General features: G+C 33.7%; 1 protein-coding gene across 2 annotated transcripts in view; it reads left to right on the forward strand.

The window, feature by feature from the left end:
- GALNT13 (polypeptide N-acetylgalactosaminyltransferase 13) overlaps positions 1–19,414 on the forward strand; it is a 543,861-nt gene that overhangs the window by 223,502 nt on the left and 300,945 nt on the right. For both annotated transcript variants that reach the window (XM_078070807.1, XM_078070808.1), the window contains exon 4: positions 16,356–16,524. In XM_078070807.1, the coding sequence (XP_077926933.1) occupies positions 16,356–16,524 (169 nt within the window). The remainder of the gene's footprint in view (positions 1–16,355; positions 16,525–19,414) is intronic.

The raw sequence follows: 19,414 nt of genomic DNA on the forward strand, positions 1-19,414 counted from the left end.
TCACGCATTGCTGGTAGGAATGTGATTTAGAGGAAGGTTTGTAATTTCTTGTAAAATTGAAAATATACTTACCATACCATCCAGCAATTTCATTTCTAGATGTTTACTCAAGAAAAATGGCTACTGATATATAGATGAATCTTGATATACTGAGGGAAATAAGTGAGACACAAAAGGGTACATACTTTATCATTTTATTCATACAAATGCTATAAAAACAAATCTAGACTATAGTGACGGAAAACATATGAACAAGTCTGAGCAGTTGTGTGACTGGAAACAAACATGGGGACTTTGAAAATGATGGATATTCTGCTTTTTGATTGAAATGGTGGTTAAATGTATATACATTTGTCAAAAATTGAACTGCACACATGAGTGTATTATATTTAAATCATACATCATTAAAGTTAGTCTTGAAAAATATATCGTAACTATGAGGGCCAGTAATTAACCTTAAAATTAGTAACATATCTGGATTTCCTTCTCTTTCTCTCTCTCTTACTTGAAGGTGGGCATAACTAGAATCTGCTTAATTATCTTAAGAGATACTTAATCATCCAGAGGAGGGCAATCTCATTTATATGCAAGATAAGTAAGCTATATATCTAATAATTATATGGGTGTGATAAAAAGAAAAAAAAAGACATATCCACCATTTTCAGGTTTCTAGCCAGGAGGAATATGCTCACAGCTTGGAACAATGGATCCAGAATAAGAACCAGGTACATTTGTCATTATGTATTAAATTGATTTACTTAATCTGATGCTGTAAAGTTTGTTCTTTTATATTTTGTTATAGGTCTGTGTCCAATGAACAATATGCAAATAAAGTCACTATCTAAAGATACTTTATATTTCCTGCAGAAATAATTATACAATTATTAGAATCATTTTGTCCAGAACAAAATATTTGGAAATGTAGGCTGCCTGTATTTTGTCACAACCCAGAAAAATCATGGTATTAGGGAGTAGTAAAAAATACACATTATTCTGTTAATACAATATATCTCTCACTTGTAGGGAAAATTCAATTATTTTTAACAGATATTAATTCTCTGAATTAGCATGAAGAATGATCAGTTCAGAATTAAAGAGGAAAATTTTAAATCAGTAACCATAAGATTAAGTTAAATTGATTAAGAACAGGAAAGACTACTGTGCTCTGAGACTTATTCAGTGGAATTTGATGTCTTTACATTGACTCTAAATATACAGCATAATTTCAGCTAGATCAGAGATTGTGAAGTGAGTTTTGAATTACTATGGAACAGATAATTAAAGTAACCACATTAAAAGAAATGCTACATAAACTTTTCTGGAGAGATTCTGGACAGATACAGATATGTGTGTGTATGTGTAAATAGCACAAAATCTGAGCTTATGCTGCCTGGGTTTGATCAGGGCTTCACTCATTAACTGGGCAAGCATGGAAGTTATTTAAGCTTTCCGTATTTTTGTGTTTCCCCTTCCATAGAATCGGGATGATGATAAATAATGTCCACCCCATATACTTGTTATGCAGATTAAATGAGTTAGTATATATAACACGTTTAGAACAGTGCCTAACAAATGAGCACAATTTAAGTATTACCTGTTTTTTTGTTTGTTTACTTTTTTTATTGGACATTAGCACAAGTGTTCAGTGAAAACTTTCTAGTGGTACTAATATGAATGAATAACATAGAAGGAAGTGGAAACTGTTGGTGGGTGGAGCAGAACTAGGGAATGTATATTATAAGACCTAAGAAGCACTAGAGTAGGAGTTTTCTTCTCTATTTTTCACTGATTTTAAATATTACCAACCTTGAAAAATGAAATCTGCATGAAGTAGATAATTTGCAGGTAGGAAAAAAGTCTACAAAATGCCTTGATGAGGCATTGGCATCTGACAGAATGAAGAGAAGATGGCAATAATTTACATTAGCTGAGGAAAAAAATGGGAGGAAATGGAAAAACTCTAAGGAGAACAAATTTTTGTTGATCAGGGAATTCCTTAGTTGTATTCTATGAGGAATGCATCACACTGAACCTTACACAGTTAAACTTGACAAAGTTTGGTTTCATCTTCCTCACTTCCTTTTTGCTATTCTATATGGTTAAAACATGACTAATATGAATGGAGTTTCCTGAAATGATTACCGTGAAAACTAAACTTTTAATTCTGCCTTGGACCTCCATGTATAGCTTGCTTTAAAGTCTTAGGAACATCTTTTTATATGAGCAGAATGACTTTACATAATGGTCCCAGATGCTTTGTTACAAGAGAGATAATGTACCTTCTTCAACATCTTAAGCTGAGTATCCTTGATTATTTTTCAGTGAGTGAACAAATGATGTCAGTTGATAGGCAAGGGAATAGCAAATTGCTACTATCATGTGATTCTGTTTAGTTTGGTGTGATACTTAATATGAAAAGGAACTTTACTGCATTACTCTACCTTTTCTATTCTCCCAACAATCTGTTTTTCCTGAGACAAATACTTTTACTCTTTAAATTGTCATAAACTATTGGTAAGTTCATGGATGATTTGCACGACTGACTTGCACACTAAACTCTATTTTGTAAATAGCTAATGCAAAGAGAGATACTCTGGCTCTAAGCACTTCTCTATTCAAAACACTTTTGTGCATTCAGGGAAAACACCTAAATTTCCAATCTTGAGATATTGTGAGCCTATAATTTGAGAAGATACACAGGGGGGTGGGTTTTGATGAATGCAAGTCAATATGGCCATGCATGTACCTGTCAATCTTTTCACCCAATAGGTCTCTCATTGGAGAGTTCATGAAATAGGACAGTACATAGGAAAAATGGGGCCAGAGTGAAGAAGTAGAGCTGGAAGGAAACAAATTCTAATGCGTAGTGAAATGTTTTTGCTATGCTGCAATGGAAGATGAACTAACATATGATCAATAAGCAATCTGAAAGGTCACTTCTAAAAGAACACTCATCTTATAGCTGTGCTTAAAAAAAAACAACTGATTTTGAAATCACTGGAGTATTTTTACCTCGCTGTGCTGTAAAATAAGAAAGAAAATAATTCAAATTGGTTCAGTGATGCAGAAGAGTAAATATAAAGTAACTGTGAAAATATAACAATATAATGATAGATATTAAATTAGTTGTCCCTTCCTAGTAGCATGAATAAAGAGCTATTAACCATGAATTGCCTATTGGGTGACAAAAACCCTAACATAAAGAGATTTTAAAGCTGTTTCCTAAAGTGACTACTACTACTTATTCCTATAGAAAGCCGTATCTATTGCCAGAGTAAACTGCTTTTTTCTTCAGGTTAAAATAAATTAAAAAATAATTCCTCAAAAGGTTCATAGTTACCTTGAAAATCAAGTTTGAGTGTATAATCACCATAAATAAATTTTAACCAGTCGTGATAGGTTTTAAGTAGTACAGGATTTAAATTATCAATGCATACATAATGAAAATTAAACAGTTTCATATGTAGTTATGAAAAGGTGAAGATCATCAAATATGAAAGAAAAAAGTAGTATCAATAAAGATATTTTAAATATTACCACAAAAAATCTCTCTATATTTATAAGTGTATGTGTGTGTTTATGTAATTTTTGTATAAATATAAGCATATATATGTGTATGTACATACATATACATACTTACTATATAGTCAGGTAGAATGTTGAGGATTTTAAGAGGAAACTCTAAAAAAGGAAGAAGGAAGAGGTTATTGCTTATCCTCAGTCTTGAAAGACTGTTATTTTATATTGGTTCACTAATTTAACCTGTAGCTTGTCTAGGTGAGTAAATACCCACAATATGCCTTTAACCTTGTGATGTAACCAAAAAAAACAAAACAAAACAAAACAAATAAAACAAGGTTTAGATAATAAAAGCCAGGGTATATTTGACAATATTTCATGTAGTTCTGATGAGTTTTAAGAAAGATTATTTTCATTTAAACATGTACCTTATTGATGTTTGAGCATCTTGATTTTTATGACATTTAAATTTTAGATTTATCATATATCTTCAGCACAGACAGTAAATGCTTATTAAATGAGTATTGACTTAGGTCTTGGGTGTTTTGAATGGTTGAGTTTCTGGGATATTTGGATGCTTTAAAAGGGCAAAGGTATATGTATATGATAGATTTCTGAAATTTTAATGACATATTTACATTATTCAGCTAGCACATTCAGTTCAATTTTTTGACTGTTATACAAAGTCATCATAGCACATTATTAGTATTCTTATTGCTTTTGTTATTAACTATCAGAAAATGCCCAGAGGCAGTAGAAAATTAAAAACTCAGTATAAGTTAATGCTAAGCGATAAGATTTGTAACAACTGTGAATAAATACTAAGATCAACAGCTGGTTTATACAGATGGCCAATAAAATGTTGGAATGCCCAAAATATAAACATAAGGGGTGATGGTAGGAGGCAGGTAGTTATTAGATCTGTGATGGCTGGGGTTAGCTTTTAGTTTGGGTAGAACATTGGTCTTTTTTTTTCTTCCAGTGAAATTTTCTGTATGAAAAAATAATTATCAAAATGTTACATTTCACATGATGGTGCCCCTTGTAGCAAATTTACATCATTTTATTTTGATGGCCTGAAATTATTGCTGGAGCTTCTGAAAAGGATTTGATTTAAAGATCAAGTAACCAATTAGGTAATAGGAAATCTGAGTCCATTACTGGACAGCTAAATTGAAGAAGTGATAAAATTTCATTTTTATAAGTTTACTGATGAAATATGCAAACTTTCTTTTGGGATTATATCTGATCATTCAGAAATGTAAACTTTACAAACCTTCATTAACCTCATGATGTTTTTAGTATCCTAGAAACTGGTAGTATTTTAACCTGACTTGAAGGAATACATTCTGATTAATATTTAGAATAAATCAAGCAAATTGTACTTTCATGATTCCACTCTATGTGTCCCACCATTCTAAACTTCCTTTTCCAGTTTTTGTATTCTGCCCAGCCCCACTGTACCACTCCACATCAGAATACACACATATACAGTGCCTTAACATACCTAATTCCATGAAATGTGACAATGTTATTATCACAAAAGGCAAGAAAGCACATCTACTACTTGAACCGAATCCATATTTTTTGCCCTAAGAAATCCTATCCATTAACTTTCTCTTTTTCTTGATAATATGCCATTTAGGATAATCAGTAAGAAGGTCAACCCCATGCTCAGCATCGAGAGGTGAATACCAAAATGAAATAGTATCTGTATAACATTCAACCAACCAACAATGTCAACAAACAACTATTTTTGACAGCAAAATGTCTTGAGACAAGAAGAAATGCATGTTATGATTGATTTATTGACAGTGATTTCCAGAATGTACTATATGCACCCCAAGGATGCATAAGATACTTTATTGGGGTGGAAAAAGAATATATTAGAATTGCTCTTTATTTTTTACCCTACTTTAAATTTTCTATTTTTGGTTTGCTATAATACCTCTGTTAATCATCAACAAATAATCATAATATATTACAGATATGTAGTCATATATTTTTTAATTGGTTGAAGAATATGACCCCCAAAAATGTTGAAGACTTTTAAGAAAGCATATTAGGGAGTTAAATTGAAAAGTAGAATTGAATACAGAAAAAATGATGGGTTAAGTGCTTGTTAGAGCGGTTTAACTGTAAACTTTATCATGTAAGTAGGGTATCCACTACAGCTCTCACATACCTTTCTAAAAATTTTTATCAGCAGGAAACACATGGCACACTTCAGGCAAGTAGCCAAGGAAAGTATAATACAAGAACTATTCACACGGGAGTCAACAGAGTTTAGATAAAGCAACAAGGAATGGTTGGTTGTACTCTGGGCTAGTAATCAGGGGTTAAGTCATCACTACTTCTAGACCTTAAAGGAAAGGGAGGAAGCAATTATATGAACTTATAAAAAATACCTTTTTGCAGAGGGCCACCTGACAGAGACTGTGGGGACAGGTGATGGGCACTACCCAAGGAGGAACCAAGGGAGCAGATATCTTGACTTTATTTATTTTTTGCCACCCTCCAAACTCTTACTGGTTCCTTCCATTGGCCAGATCCAATCTGACGCCAGGGAAGGAAGTACACAAATGTGGTCCATACAGGTCAGCCTCCTCAGGAATAGTTTGAGAAAGAGAATGGAGTGTGGATCTGCAGGAACAAATTGAAAATTTCCTGCATTGCGTTCCTCTTTATTCTCAGCATCTTTTCTTTTCCTGATGAAGAATATGTGTCTCAATACAAGGGATACATGAATCCCATTGCCTACCACAGCCTCATGAATTAATGTCATTTTAGTCATATTCCCAAACAAAATCTAAAATATTAGCAAAGCTCAATACTCTTTATATAAGATAATCTAGAAAAAAGGTGGGGAAAGAAATTCTTAATTAACATAAAATATAGCTGCCAGAGTCCCATGATTTATGTAACTTCTCATGAGACCTTAAATGACAATTATATATTCTTTTAGCTACATCCACTCAGTGTGTATTCTAAGCTCTGTGAGTGACTGGGCTGTAGTATTCTTTACCTGGTTATATGATCCTGTGGTATGAGCCTTTGATTGCTTCTGCCTTGATTGCATTGCTTCATTATTCTGTTACCCGGCCTTTTACAGAAGTGAGGCAATCTAGAGAAACCTCTCTAGGTTCCAGAAATAGTTCTTCTTGCTTCCATTGTGTGGCAGCAATCTGATTTCCTATTGTTAAATAACATCAATCACCTCAACCATTATTGTTGTCCCTTTCTTTGCCACTAAGTTTAACAGCCTGAGGAGCTTATGATGGCCAGAGGGCATACTCGGCTTCCAATTTAACAAAGATTGTGTTGTCTAGTGGAAGCATTTCTTCTTTGGAAACTAGTGCACTTCTACCTTTTTGCTGAAAGAGGCCACTCTCTTAAGGAATTAAGATTCCTTAATTTCTGGACCCCAGTACATTCTGTCTGTAGGAGAGATGACATCAAGCATTGGATATTGGTGTAAGGTCTATAACATCCAGTGGGACATAATCCCAAATCCACAAGATTTTGTCTCCCAAAAGATGCTATAGCCTTTAGCAGATTATTCCATTCTATCAAATCTGCTGCTTCTAGATGTTGATTGAGACTGTGGATTTTTTTGGGTGAGCCCATGGACATATTTCTTTTGATACAAATTACTTCCCCTTGTCTGAGGTAAGATTATGTCAAAATCCAAGGAAAATAAGGATTTTGTAAGCCTACAGGTTGTGGTGCTGACAGAATTGTGACCAGAGAAGATGGATTCCAGATATGTCTCTTCCTGCAAGAAAACATATTTCCCCATAGTGATAAAAGGAGTCCAGTAGAATCAACCTCATTCCAGTTAGTCAAGAATGTGTCCTATGAATGGCTTTGTGTTGTCTTCTGCTATCAGCAAGCTGGTTGGCCATAACCATATCAACTATGGTGAGAAGTTCATGTTGTCAAACGTAGGCATGGTCTTCCCTTGTGTTATCCTGGCCTACTAGTATCTTTCCCATTGAGCCAACACCTGGATTAACTGAAAAGAGAGACTAACAGCTGTAGGACAGATAATTTTGTACATCTGATTATTGAGAGGTTCCTCTGCAGTGGAAGCCTTATCTGGAAGATTAAATGGAACACGAATATCCATATTTTATGCTCTTTTTAAGGGGACCACTTGTATACTTCATCAGAACTTCTTGTCATCAACTTTTAAATCCCTCCTTACCAGTGGCCCAAACTGTCAGCTGCTGCTCAAAGATTAGCATAGATCCCTCCCTCAAGCTATCTTTACCTTTATGCTGGGTGGGGGGTAAGGAGGTGGACAAAGTGGGTATATTTTTGCAAACTTGATGAATCATACGTGTGATGATATATCAAATACTGAGAGTGTATCATTGTGTATCTTAGGAACAGTTTATACTGAATGTTGGGCTGTGTAAGGGGCTTCTTTAAAATGACCATTGTTGGGGTGCCTGGGTGGCTCAGTTGGTTAAGCTTCTGACTCTGGCTCAGGTCATGTGTGCGGGGCCCGCACTAAACGGGGAGTCTTGCTTCTCCTTCTCCCCCTCTGCCCCTCCCTCCACTCCTTTGAACTCTCTCTCTCAAATAAATAAATAAAATCCTAAAATAAAATAAACGAAATGGCCATTGTTCCACTTGAAATGTGCCTTTACAAAGGGCTTCCCAAAGCAGCTGACAGCCCCAATTGGTGCTTTTGTTAACAAAGAATTCTTTTTTTTTTTTTTTTTTTGGCAGTGTAGGCAGAGGTAGGGGGATGGGATTTCCTACTTAAAGCTCAAACTAAGGCTATTACTAGCGCCATTGCAAGATGAGGGCCTTTTAAATACTTTTAATGAGGAAGCTCATTCTTAATGTAGAAGGAAATAATTTCATATTTCGGCATTATTTTATTACCTCAGTGAACACTTTAAATGCTGGGCCAATTATTTCCAGGAAACATTTATGACTGTAACATGTGCCAAACAACCTCTTACTGTATGTAAGAATAGCACTGGCTTAATAAATGTGTGGAATATTTTGTAAGGATGATGTGGGGAAAAAAAAAGTAAAACATTTTATACTAATATAAGAATTTGCTTTTTCCTAAAAAGAAACCAAGAACTTTGCTACTTGTCCTTGCTCAGCTAACTGTTTTCCTTAGCTGTAAATTGTAGTGAAGCTCCTGGAAAGAATTTACCTGCTGGAAAAAATCATAATTCCTTATGGGTGATCTACCTGCTTTTCATCTTATGTACATTGAGAGGCTTTCCTTCCTTCAGGAACTCCACACAACTCTGATCCCTCTGTTCTCATGCCCCCAGCATCTACTGCCTTTACTTTGTACCTGTCTCTGTCATAGCAAGTTGTGTCTGTCTTCACTGAAGCCAGATTTCTGATTAATATGTGGCTGAAATCACCTTATGAGGTGATGAACTGATTTAGAAAACACAGATAATGCCAAGGAAGGAATGTAAAACTCCTCTAATCTAATGAACCACTGCTAATCTTTGCTGGTGACATGTGCATATACATTATGGAACTTGATTTCTTATAGAAATGGGCTTATTTTGTAACATTATTTCATGATCCCTGTTTCTCATTTGATTATAATATGAACATCTTCCATATCATTACAAACTTTTGTATAGGAAATTTGTAATTACTGCAGAGTTTTCATTGTATTTAACACAGTTTATAGTATTTACTGTGTGTGCATATATGTATATACAGAGAGAGAGAGAATATACATTTATTTTCACCTGCATGTACAAACACATAATACTACTTTAATCATCTATGTAGGTAAAACTTTGGACATATCATATCTATCCTTCCTTAGAATATATTTTTTTAAAAAGAATTCTTGAGTCATAGTTTATAAGCTGTGTTTCATTGTCTTGTATGGAACATTGAAGGAAGATGTGAGATGAGCATCCACATAGTACTTACGTGCATTGGCATATAATATTCATTCATTCATTCATTCATTCATTCATTTATTTTGTTTCCAGCTTTATTGTGGTGTAATTGACAAATAAAAATTGTATAGATTTATGGTGTACAATGTGGATTTTGATATATGTGGATATTTTGTAATGATTACCACAATGAAACTAATTAGCATACTTATCACCTCACATTGTTTTTTTTTTCTTATGGTAAGAACATTGGTGATCTACTCTCTTAGCAAATTTCAAGTATACAAAATAGTATTTTTTTAAGGTTATTATTTAAATTCTAGTTAATAAACTAGAGGTTTTTCATTTTTTTAAATACCACAATGGATACCTTTATATATCTCTGAGATGGGGAAAACCTCTATTTTAATTCCTCTGTCTCATCAGTCTTTCCATAGAACTAGAATGCCTGAAAATTTTCTTTTATCTTTTTCAACTTGTTCACTGATTGAATGAACAGTACCAGGCACTGGGTTGAGGCAGAATGCATTGGTGAGTCTTCACAGACTAAAGGGGAAAGAATGAGGTGCATTAGTAAAAATAATGCTATTGGGGATAATAGGTCCAAAATCCCAACAGTTTAGCAAAATAGAGTTGTTTTTCTTTCATGTAAATTATGCAATATGTATACCTTATTAGTCAGTGACTCTCCTCCAAGTAGTGATTCACACACCCGTGTTACTATTTTTTTGTTTTGGCCCTGGAGAGGGAGAGAGAGGATCTTAAGCAGGCTCCACACCTAGCATGGAGCCTGATGCAGGGCTTGATCTCACAACCCTGAGATCATGACCTAAGCTGAAATCCAGACTTGGATATTTAACCAACTGAGCCACCCAGGTGCCCTCCCACCCCTTGCTGTTTTCAACATGGCTTCCAGAGTTGCTGTATTGAGGGAAAGAGCATGGAATATCACTAGGCCTGGGTTTGGCTCATATCATTTCTATCCTCAGTTACAAGACACATTTAACTACAGGGGAGGCTGGGAAATGTTGTATGGCTGTGTGTCCAGGTAGGAGAGAAAATGGGCTCAAGAGACTCTCTGCCATAACACGTAAACAGATAGTGGTAATTTAGTGGTAATTTATAATCCTATAAAAAGGATAATGGAGTAAAGTTAAAGAGCTATAAAATCATGGAGGAGAGAACAATTACCTTTCCTTAAAGTTGAAATTGGTGAACAGGGACTATTTTAGTCATCAGAGGTAGAAGATACTTCCTAGCCAAAGGAATATATGGAAAGTCAGAGATGATAAAAAAAAAATAATTCCTATATAGCATGGTTACTATATAATTTCTTCATTAAATTTCTGCCACTTTTTCAAAATAAATTTTCAGACAAATTTTTAAGGATGGATGTATAATGAAGTATATTAATTGAATCATGATTTATAATAGAAATTACTGAAACAACGTAAGTGTTCAGTGACAAAGGATTGGTTAAATAAATCATGGTATAGCCAAGCTCTGGCATACTTTGCGGCCAATAGAAAGTAGGTGTGGATTCACATATTTATTTAGAAAGAGTCCCAAAATTGCTTTTTAAATGATAAAAATAAACATTAATAATAATGATCATGCTAAATGAAATGATAAAATTCAGTGTGTATGAATGATTTTATTTTACATACGTAAGTATGTTTCTGCCAAGCAGTAGTTTCAATGACTGTTCACTTTCTTTTTCATTGTGCCTGCCTACCCCCAACTCTGTCTCTTTCTCATCTTTATCTCTATTATCTTTCTTTCTTCTTTTCTTTTAAATGCGCATGTATTATTTTTATTTGTCATAAAAATGATATACTTTTTGGGATACCTGGTTGGCTCAGTCGTTAAGCGTCTGCCTTTGGCTCAGGTCATGATCCCAGGGTCCTGGGATTGAGCCTCACATCGGGCTCCGGGCTCAGCGGGGAGCCTGCTTCTCCCTCTCCCACTCCCCTGGCTTGTGTTCCCTCCCTCACTGTGTCTCTCTATCAGATAAATAAATAAAATCTTTAAAAAAATAGTAATAATATACTTTTTATTTAAAAATAAATGAAAGTTTGGCAGTCAGTGTCCCCCTGGTTCTGCAGATGATCTCTCACTTAGCTAGCTGGTAAAAATACTATCTTATTAATACCTAATGGGAGGCCCTCCTGGGAAACAGTAGTTAATGTCTGCTGGACTTCATCCAGTCAGGGCTTGCTATTTACAACTTTCTTGCCACATAAAAATCTAGTTACTGAAATGTAATGGACAAAAATCAGAACACCACATATGGCTAGGAAAAAATGAAAAAAAAATGTTATTGCCAGATGTGTCAGATTTATAAAAGTTGTATATAGTTATTTTTCAAAGAGATAGTAAGTGAATTGCTGTTTATTTATGCATTAAATACAATGAATTTGATTATTTAATATATATTAAGCTATATGTTGTAGTATCAGTTATTTTTTCTAACAGAAATGGGCCTAAGTGAGTAAATATAAAGTTCCTTGTTCCTAAATAAGAATTATCCTTGACAAATTCAGGGTCTTTAGATTGGCAAAAGAGCATGGCCTAGGGAACCCTGAGGGGAGGCAAAATGGTTTGGATCGTGGAAGTGTGTCCCAGTGATGCTTTGATTTCCTCATCTCTGACTCCACCACAAACACATTTATGATTGGCAAGACAAAAAGCACTATCTTACAGAAACTGATTTATTAGCAATGGAGTATGAATACTCAAAGATGAGAGAGACTGAAAGTCGGGGTTTTAAATTTATTACAGTTGACAAATTAGAAATGATAAAAGTGAGAGAATAGCTGTAGTGTTACCGAAAAGAAAGCTTTTAAAGGCAAATATACAGAAATTAACAATTGAGTAAATTTGAGAATGGAAATACAATTTGAAGTAATTTCCTGGAGGGCATAGCACCTGGAATAACATTAGGTTTTGGTTCAATATTATGCTTTTACCAACATACATCATATATTACTGTGTTCTTTAACAGAATAAAGTTATTTCTTTAAAATCAACTTAATGGGCACCTGGGTGTCTCAGTCATTTAACTGTCCAGCTCTTGATTTTGGTTCAGATCATGATCTCTGGGTCCTGGGATTGAGCCCCACAATGGGCTCTGCACTCAGCATGGAGTCTGCTTGGGATTCTCAATTTCCCTCTCTTTCTGCTCTTCCCACCACTCATGCTCTCTCTCTGTCTCTCTCTGAAATAAATAAATAAAATCTTAAAAAATATATATGTATATGGGGTGCCTGGGTGGCTCAGTCGTTAAACGTCTGCCTTTGGCTTAGGTCATGATCCCAGGGTCCTGGGATCGAGCCCTGTATCGGGCTCCCTGCTCGGCGCGAAGCCTGCTTCTCCTTCTCCCACTCCCCCTGCTTGTGTTCCCTCTCTCGCTGTGTCTCTCTCTGTCAAATAAATAAATAAAATCTTAAAAATATATATATATCTATATATATGAAATAAAAGAAAATAAACTTGAAGTTTTCTTACTCAGGTTTTTTTCCTAGATATAGATTGTCTTAACTCTGTTTTTTCAAATAAATAATGCTCATTGTTAATGGGACATTTCTGCAATTGAAAAAAAAATGTTCACAATGCAATCTATATAACCAATAATGAAATTAATATATAGTGTTCCTTTGATAGATTAATCGATTGGTTTGTTTATAGTCATATTTTTATATTTTAGTAGTATCCTCTTTATCAATAGGAATTCTAAGATTAAAGTGAATCTCCTCAAAATCTTTGCAGTATGTACTGTTAAAAAAATGAAATATATATATATATACATACACACACATATGTAATGATTCTGCTTTTATATTTCTACAAGCTTTACAATGTCATTTTGAGTGAAGCTAATTATTATTTTTTAATGATTTCACCACATAATTAGGAAGAAAATAACTTAGAGCACAGCGTATTATTTTTGCAGTTCAAACTAGCTTTGGAATTGGGACTTTCCATTTGTTTTCAAGTTAATAATAATGGAATCATAATATAGATTTTGTTGCCTTTCGTATTACATTTGCCTGTTAGAGCAGAAAAGTTGAATCAATCCTTTAATGATGATTCTTTTTTTTAAAGTTTGGCTGTGGGGGAGCATGATACTGTTTGGATGTAGGTGGTCTTTTTTTTTTTTTTTTTTAGCTATGTAGAAGAGAGAAATCAATAGGTTAGAAAAAAAAATAGGAGTTGCTTTTTAAACAAAATGCAAATCAGAGATAAGCCACATACCCAATCACTTAATCTTCCCCATTTACTATTTCTATTAATTGAAGAAAAAATCTAACAAGTATTTTCTAGCAAGGTGCATTCTTCCAGGTAAGACCCAGAAAAAGAAAAAGGCTAGTTCCACATTGTAATTAGCATTCTTTTTCATTTTTGCTTGAACAAGGTGAAAAACACCAATAGGTCTGCTTATGCAAAAGAAAAAAAAAACATTCTAGAAAATGTCAAATATGCATTCATTAGAGGCTATTATAGAAAAAATATTTAACTTTAGGGAAGAGATACTTAACCTGATACACATTAAGTTGTTATCTGTTCTCCACTAAGAAAATGAGAACAATAAAGGAGAATGATTACAGGTGCTTGCTAACTGGTTCTAGGTATAAGGATACTGTTTATGACAATTTTGTTTTTATTGATGATAATTCTGTAACATGATCACACTTACTACCACTGACATGTCATCCTTAGAATGCTAAGCAAAGCAAATGGCTGCACCTTTGAATATGCTGCAAAAACCAAATACTTTTGTGGGCAACTTGATCTTCATGCCCTAAGATGTAGCTGAGTGTCGTGTCTTTTCCACATAGAATAAATGTCATCCCTGTCTGCTTCCTAGATGTTGACTCTGGTGCATTTTTCTGCAATGTCATGTACTTTTGTTGGAGTGTATAGAGGGAATTTTAAAAAACCTGTAAATGGTGAATTGCTTTCTTAATTTCTAAAAATTCTTAACCTCAAATTCTTTAATCACTTTTTTATTTTCTGAAGAATTTTTTAAATTTTATTTAAGAAAATTATTTTGAACAGCTATTCATTTAATGCTATTTTCTTAGTTTTTCCCTTGAGCTCTATGCTCTTTTTTTTAAAATAGCAAGTATGTAAGTATATATATATGCATTTATTTTTATCATGTTACTTTTTAAAAAATCTTTCTTCTCTCTTCCCATAACTGCCATCATTTTACGAGAAAAAGTCAACTTTAAATGGTGTATTCCTGTTCTTTTGTCAGTTACCCTGCCCAAGGGCTGTGACCTCAATACCTATCCAAGTCCAGCATCTCACCAAGAGCACAAATTCACTGAAAGCCAACTCCACCAACTTCATCTGAGTTTAGGGATAATAAGCATACTAACTCCCAAAGTAAAATACTGCTGTTAGAATTTTATTTCTTAAATTGACTAAAATGTGCTTTTTCATAAAATTCCTGCCATCATTACTATTTTTGCTTCATAAAGTGAATGAGGCTCTTTATAAACTTTCTTTAGATGACAGCTTTTTAAATAGTTTGGGGTTGGATACACATAATTTTTTCATTTAAAATTTTCCTAATTCTTACTCTTTTTCTGTGTATCAGAGGATTTCCGGGCTCATTACCTTCTTTGTACCCGTATCTGAGGGTCCTTAGAGATGCTTATTCTCTTTTATAGTCTGACTCATGCCATTCCAAAGTCAGGATAACCTTTCAAAGAGAATAATCACCTGAGTGATCCAATTGTTTATTAGTACTAGTAATATCAGGCTAGATGTTCTCTAACTATAAACATCAAGGCAGACAAAAGTTTGCTTATTATGTTCTAGTTTCAAGCCTATTCTATTATTTTGGAATTCGTGTTTTTATGAAATGTTATAATTTACAAATTATTTTCACAGGCTTTATATCCTTTATAAATTTTATAATTTTAAGGTAATTTGGGTCCAAGTATTTGCCCTTAAAAGTAATGTGGGAAGCTAATTTCAGTAAGATTAATGTGTTAGGAAATAAAATAGCAACACATTGGAAGAGTCAAGACCAGACCACATTCCTTTCATTTTAACTTAATTTAACATCATTATGGAGAGTAAATTAAGGGCCCATTAGGATTGACTGGAATTTTTTTTTTATTATATATTAACAAACACACACACACACACACACACACACATACACATACACACATTGAAACATGTATTTTGGAGCAAGAGGGGACATTAGTGTTGCAATAACTTGCAGGGAAAGGACCAGAACCTTAGCCTGTATATGGGATCCTGAGTTCTCTTAATAAATAGTCAAGCCCAGAATATTGTTGTTAAGTTCCAGTTATGGAGCACATAGTGTCCAAATTCAACTTGACATTTGAAATTATATGTCACAACTATGAAAGTTCTTTTATTTTTTGAAAATGCTTTGACAGAGGAATCAAATTGCAATTGAAATGGGTTATCAACCTTGCTTGCTTTTATAAAGATGCAGTGGGAGTAGATATGTGAAATATCAAAACATTTAATTGGATGTGAAAATAAATTTATCTTGGTATATTTTCAAAAGTTCTCTTTTATTTTGCACAATTTTGTCTACCTAGTGCCTAAGTTCATCCCTTTTCTAATAATTTTATATTAAAAAATATGACAGAAGTTTTAAGTTTTGGTACTTTGTATTGCTTATTTATCAAGTCTAAATGATTAGTCAAATCATATAATATGTCTAGACTTAAAAGACAACATGCAGCATTGAGATAATGAATTAAAATAGGTTGTTTCATTAGTGTAGTATATGGTTTGTAAGTAAGCAATAAGGACTTGATGATTAAATTATTAGGCCAGTATATAAATAATAGACTTCAGAATCTAATCTAACACGTGAGTTTATTTATTCAGTTCATTATCTGTGTGTTTGTATGTGTGTGTGTACCTGCGTGTGTCTTACAGCTGTTATTTCAAGAAACCAAGAAGGGCCAGGAGAAATGGGAAAGGCTGTGCTGATTCCTAAAGATGACCAGGAGAAAATGAAAGAACTGTTTAAAATCAATCAGTTTAACCTTATGGCCAGTGATTTGATTGCCCTTAACAGAAGTCTACCGGATGTGAGATTAGAAGGGTGAGTTTACATGCATTTTATAATCTTTTATATTGGTAATCTCTATATCTCACAGTATCTCAGAACTTCTGGATCTCTGTGGTTCTGAATACCGATGCCACAGCAGGGATGTGCCGTGCATGCATATGATGAGAAATATGAACTATTTTCTTCTCTGGCAGAGCAAAATAGTTTACTTGCAAAGACATTGCAGAATATACAAGCCTAACAGGTTTCTCTTCGTGAGATGTTTTTGTGTGTGTGTGTTTTGCTTTATCTTGCCAAATACAAAATAAACATGCTTTCTGTTAGGTTATATGCTTGCCTGCATAGAAAGCTCTTATACTTTGTATTAAAAAACTATATGCTTTGCTTCCAGTGTAAAAATGGCCAAATGCCTGTATGATTCTTTGACCCTTTAAACCTTATTTATTATGGATTCCAGTGATTTATGCTACTATTTATAATTAGAATGCTCAGTTATCAGCCAAGGAAGAAATATTCACTTGGAAATAGTAATACTGCATGCAAAATGATGTTGAAAAATTCAACTTGTTTGTGATTAACTGTAAGCCATGCTCTAGATAGCTGAACATATTTTAAATGGGTGTAATAAAAATCAGAATATTTAGTGGCAGTATTGTCATCCTAGTAATATAAAGCAAACTCTTGGCGCTTAGAAAAGATATGTCCTGAGACTTTAGAAAATCACCAAGTTTACAAATATGCTTCAGACCCCACCTCTATGTAAATAGAAGTTATTCTTTTAGACATGTAATGGCTTTTTCCATATAGAATAAAATCACAGTTAATACAAATAACGTCTGCCACCTATAAGGGGTTATATTACATTAGTAGAATAGTGATGTTAACATCATATGAACTAAATCTGATTTTTTTTTTCCTTTCTAAATTACTTCAAATAAGACCAAAATAGAGTAACCAAATCTTGTTGAAATGGTGGGGCTTGATTGTCAGGTTTATGTGATAGCTAAGTAACTGGTTTTGTACACCGTTGTATGCTTTTGAAATGTTTCTCTCTCAAAAACAAAAAAAAAGAAAAACCACAAATAACTACATATTATGGACGTTTCTGGTGTCTAGCAAAAGACTAAAACATTGAATATTACATTTATGCATTCCAAAGACCTATATCATTTTATAGGTAGTTTTGTCCATATTTGTATGTTTATACATAGACACATTTAAGATATACAATAAGCATATTCTTCTAAGTAATTTTGAACATTTTAGATGCTGTTTATACCATTATAATAATGCATTTCTTCCTTTGTTTTATATACCATGTTGTGATAAAATGGATAAATGTGATACCTATTCAGGAAAAACATATAAACACTATTTCAAATTTTTAAGAAATCTTCACTTTCAACTCTAAGAACATAAATTTTATGTGAGATCTGGGACAATTAAGGTAAAACTGCTTTAGTACGGAACCATCACTTTAAAAAAAGAAGGAAAATCTTTATTGAGCATCGTTTAAAATATTTGTGGCCAATGCATTTCTTCTTTTAAGAATCACTTAGTAAATTAAGTACTTGCGTAATTAAGCTTTAAAATACAGAATAGTTCAGCATTTTAAAATGGAGAATTCAAATGGATTACTATAAAAATTACACAAAATGCAATATTTACTGTTTGTTTTTATTTTGTGTGTGTATGAGTTTGACACATCTTTATTACAAGAATTTCTAAACACCACATGCCTTTCTTTTAAGTTGAAGTATAATTGATGTATAAGATAATATTCATTTCTTGGGCGCCTGGGTGGCTCAGTTGGTTAAGCGACTGCCTTCGGCTCAGGTCATGATCCTGGAGTCCTGGGATCGAGTCCCGCATCGGGCTCCCTGCTCAGCAGGGGGTCTGCTTCTCCCTCTGACCCTCTTCCCTCTCGTGCTCTCTGTCTCTCATTCTCTCTCTCTCAAATAAATAAATAAAATCTTAAAAAAAAAAAAAAAAAAAAGATAATATTCATTTCAGGGTACAACATAATGATTTGATATTTGCATATACTGTGAAATGATCACCACAATAAGTCTAGTTACCATCTATCAGCATGCAAAATAACAAAATTTTTTTCTCATGATGAGAACTTTTAAGATTTACTCCTTCAGCACCTATCAAATATGCAACACAATATTATTGACTGTAGTAATCACGCTGTACATTGTATCCCCATGACTTATTTATTTTATAACTGGAAATTTGTACCTCTTGACCTCATTCACCCGTTTCTCCCAGCCCCCAAACTTCCTCCCCTCTGGCAGCCACCAATCTGTTCTCTGTATCAGTTTTGTTTATTCATTTGTTTTGTTTTTTAGATTCCATCTATAGGTGAAATCATACAGTATTTGTCTTTTTCTGTCTGACTTATTTTACTTAGCATAATACCATCAAGGTCCGTGCATGTTATTGCAAATGGCAAGATTTCATTCATATTTATGGCTGAGTATTCCATTGTATATATACCACTTCTTTATTCATTTATCCATTGATGGAAACAGGGTATTTCCATATCTTGGCTATTGTAAATAATGTTGCAGTGAACATAAGGGTGCTATGTGACTTCAAATGTGTGTTTCTGTCTTCTTTGGATAAATACCCAGAAGAGGAATTTTTGTATCATATGGTAGTCCTATCCTTAATATTTTAAGGAACCTCCATACTGTTTTCCATAATGGCTGCACCAATTTACATTCTCACCAGCAGTGTATGAGAGTCTTTTCTCTACATTTTTGCCAACACTGATTTCTTGTCTTTTTGATATTAGCCATTCTGACAGTTGTGAGGTGATATCTCATTGAGGTTTTGATTTCCATTGCTTGATGATTAGTGATAATGAGCATACTTTCATGTGCCTGTTGGCCGTCTGGATATCATCTTTGGAAAA

Source organism: Halichoerus grypus, chromosome 4 (assembly GCF_964656455.1).
Source record: "Halichoerus grypus chromosome 4, mHalGry1.hap1.1, whole genome shotgun sequence".
NCBI classification, from domain to species: Eukaryota; Metazoa; Chordata; class Mammalia; order Carnivora; family Phocidae; genus Halichoerus; species Halichoerus grypus.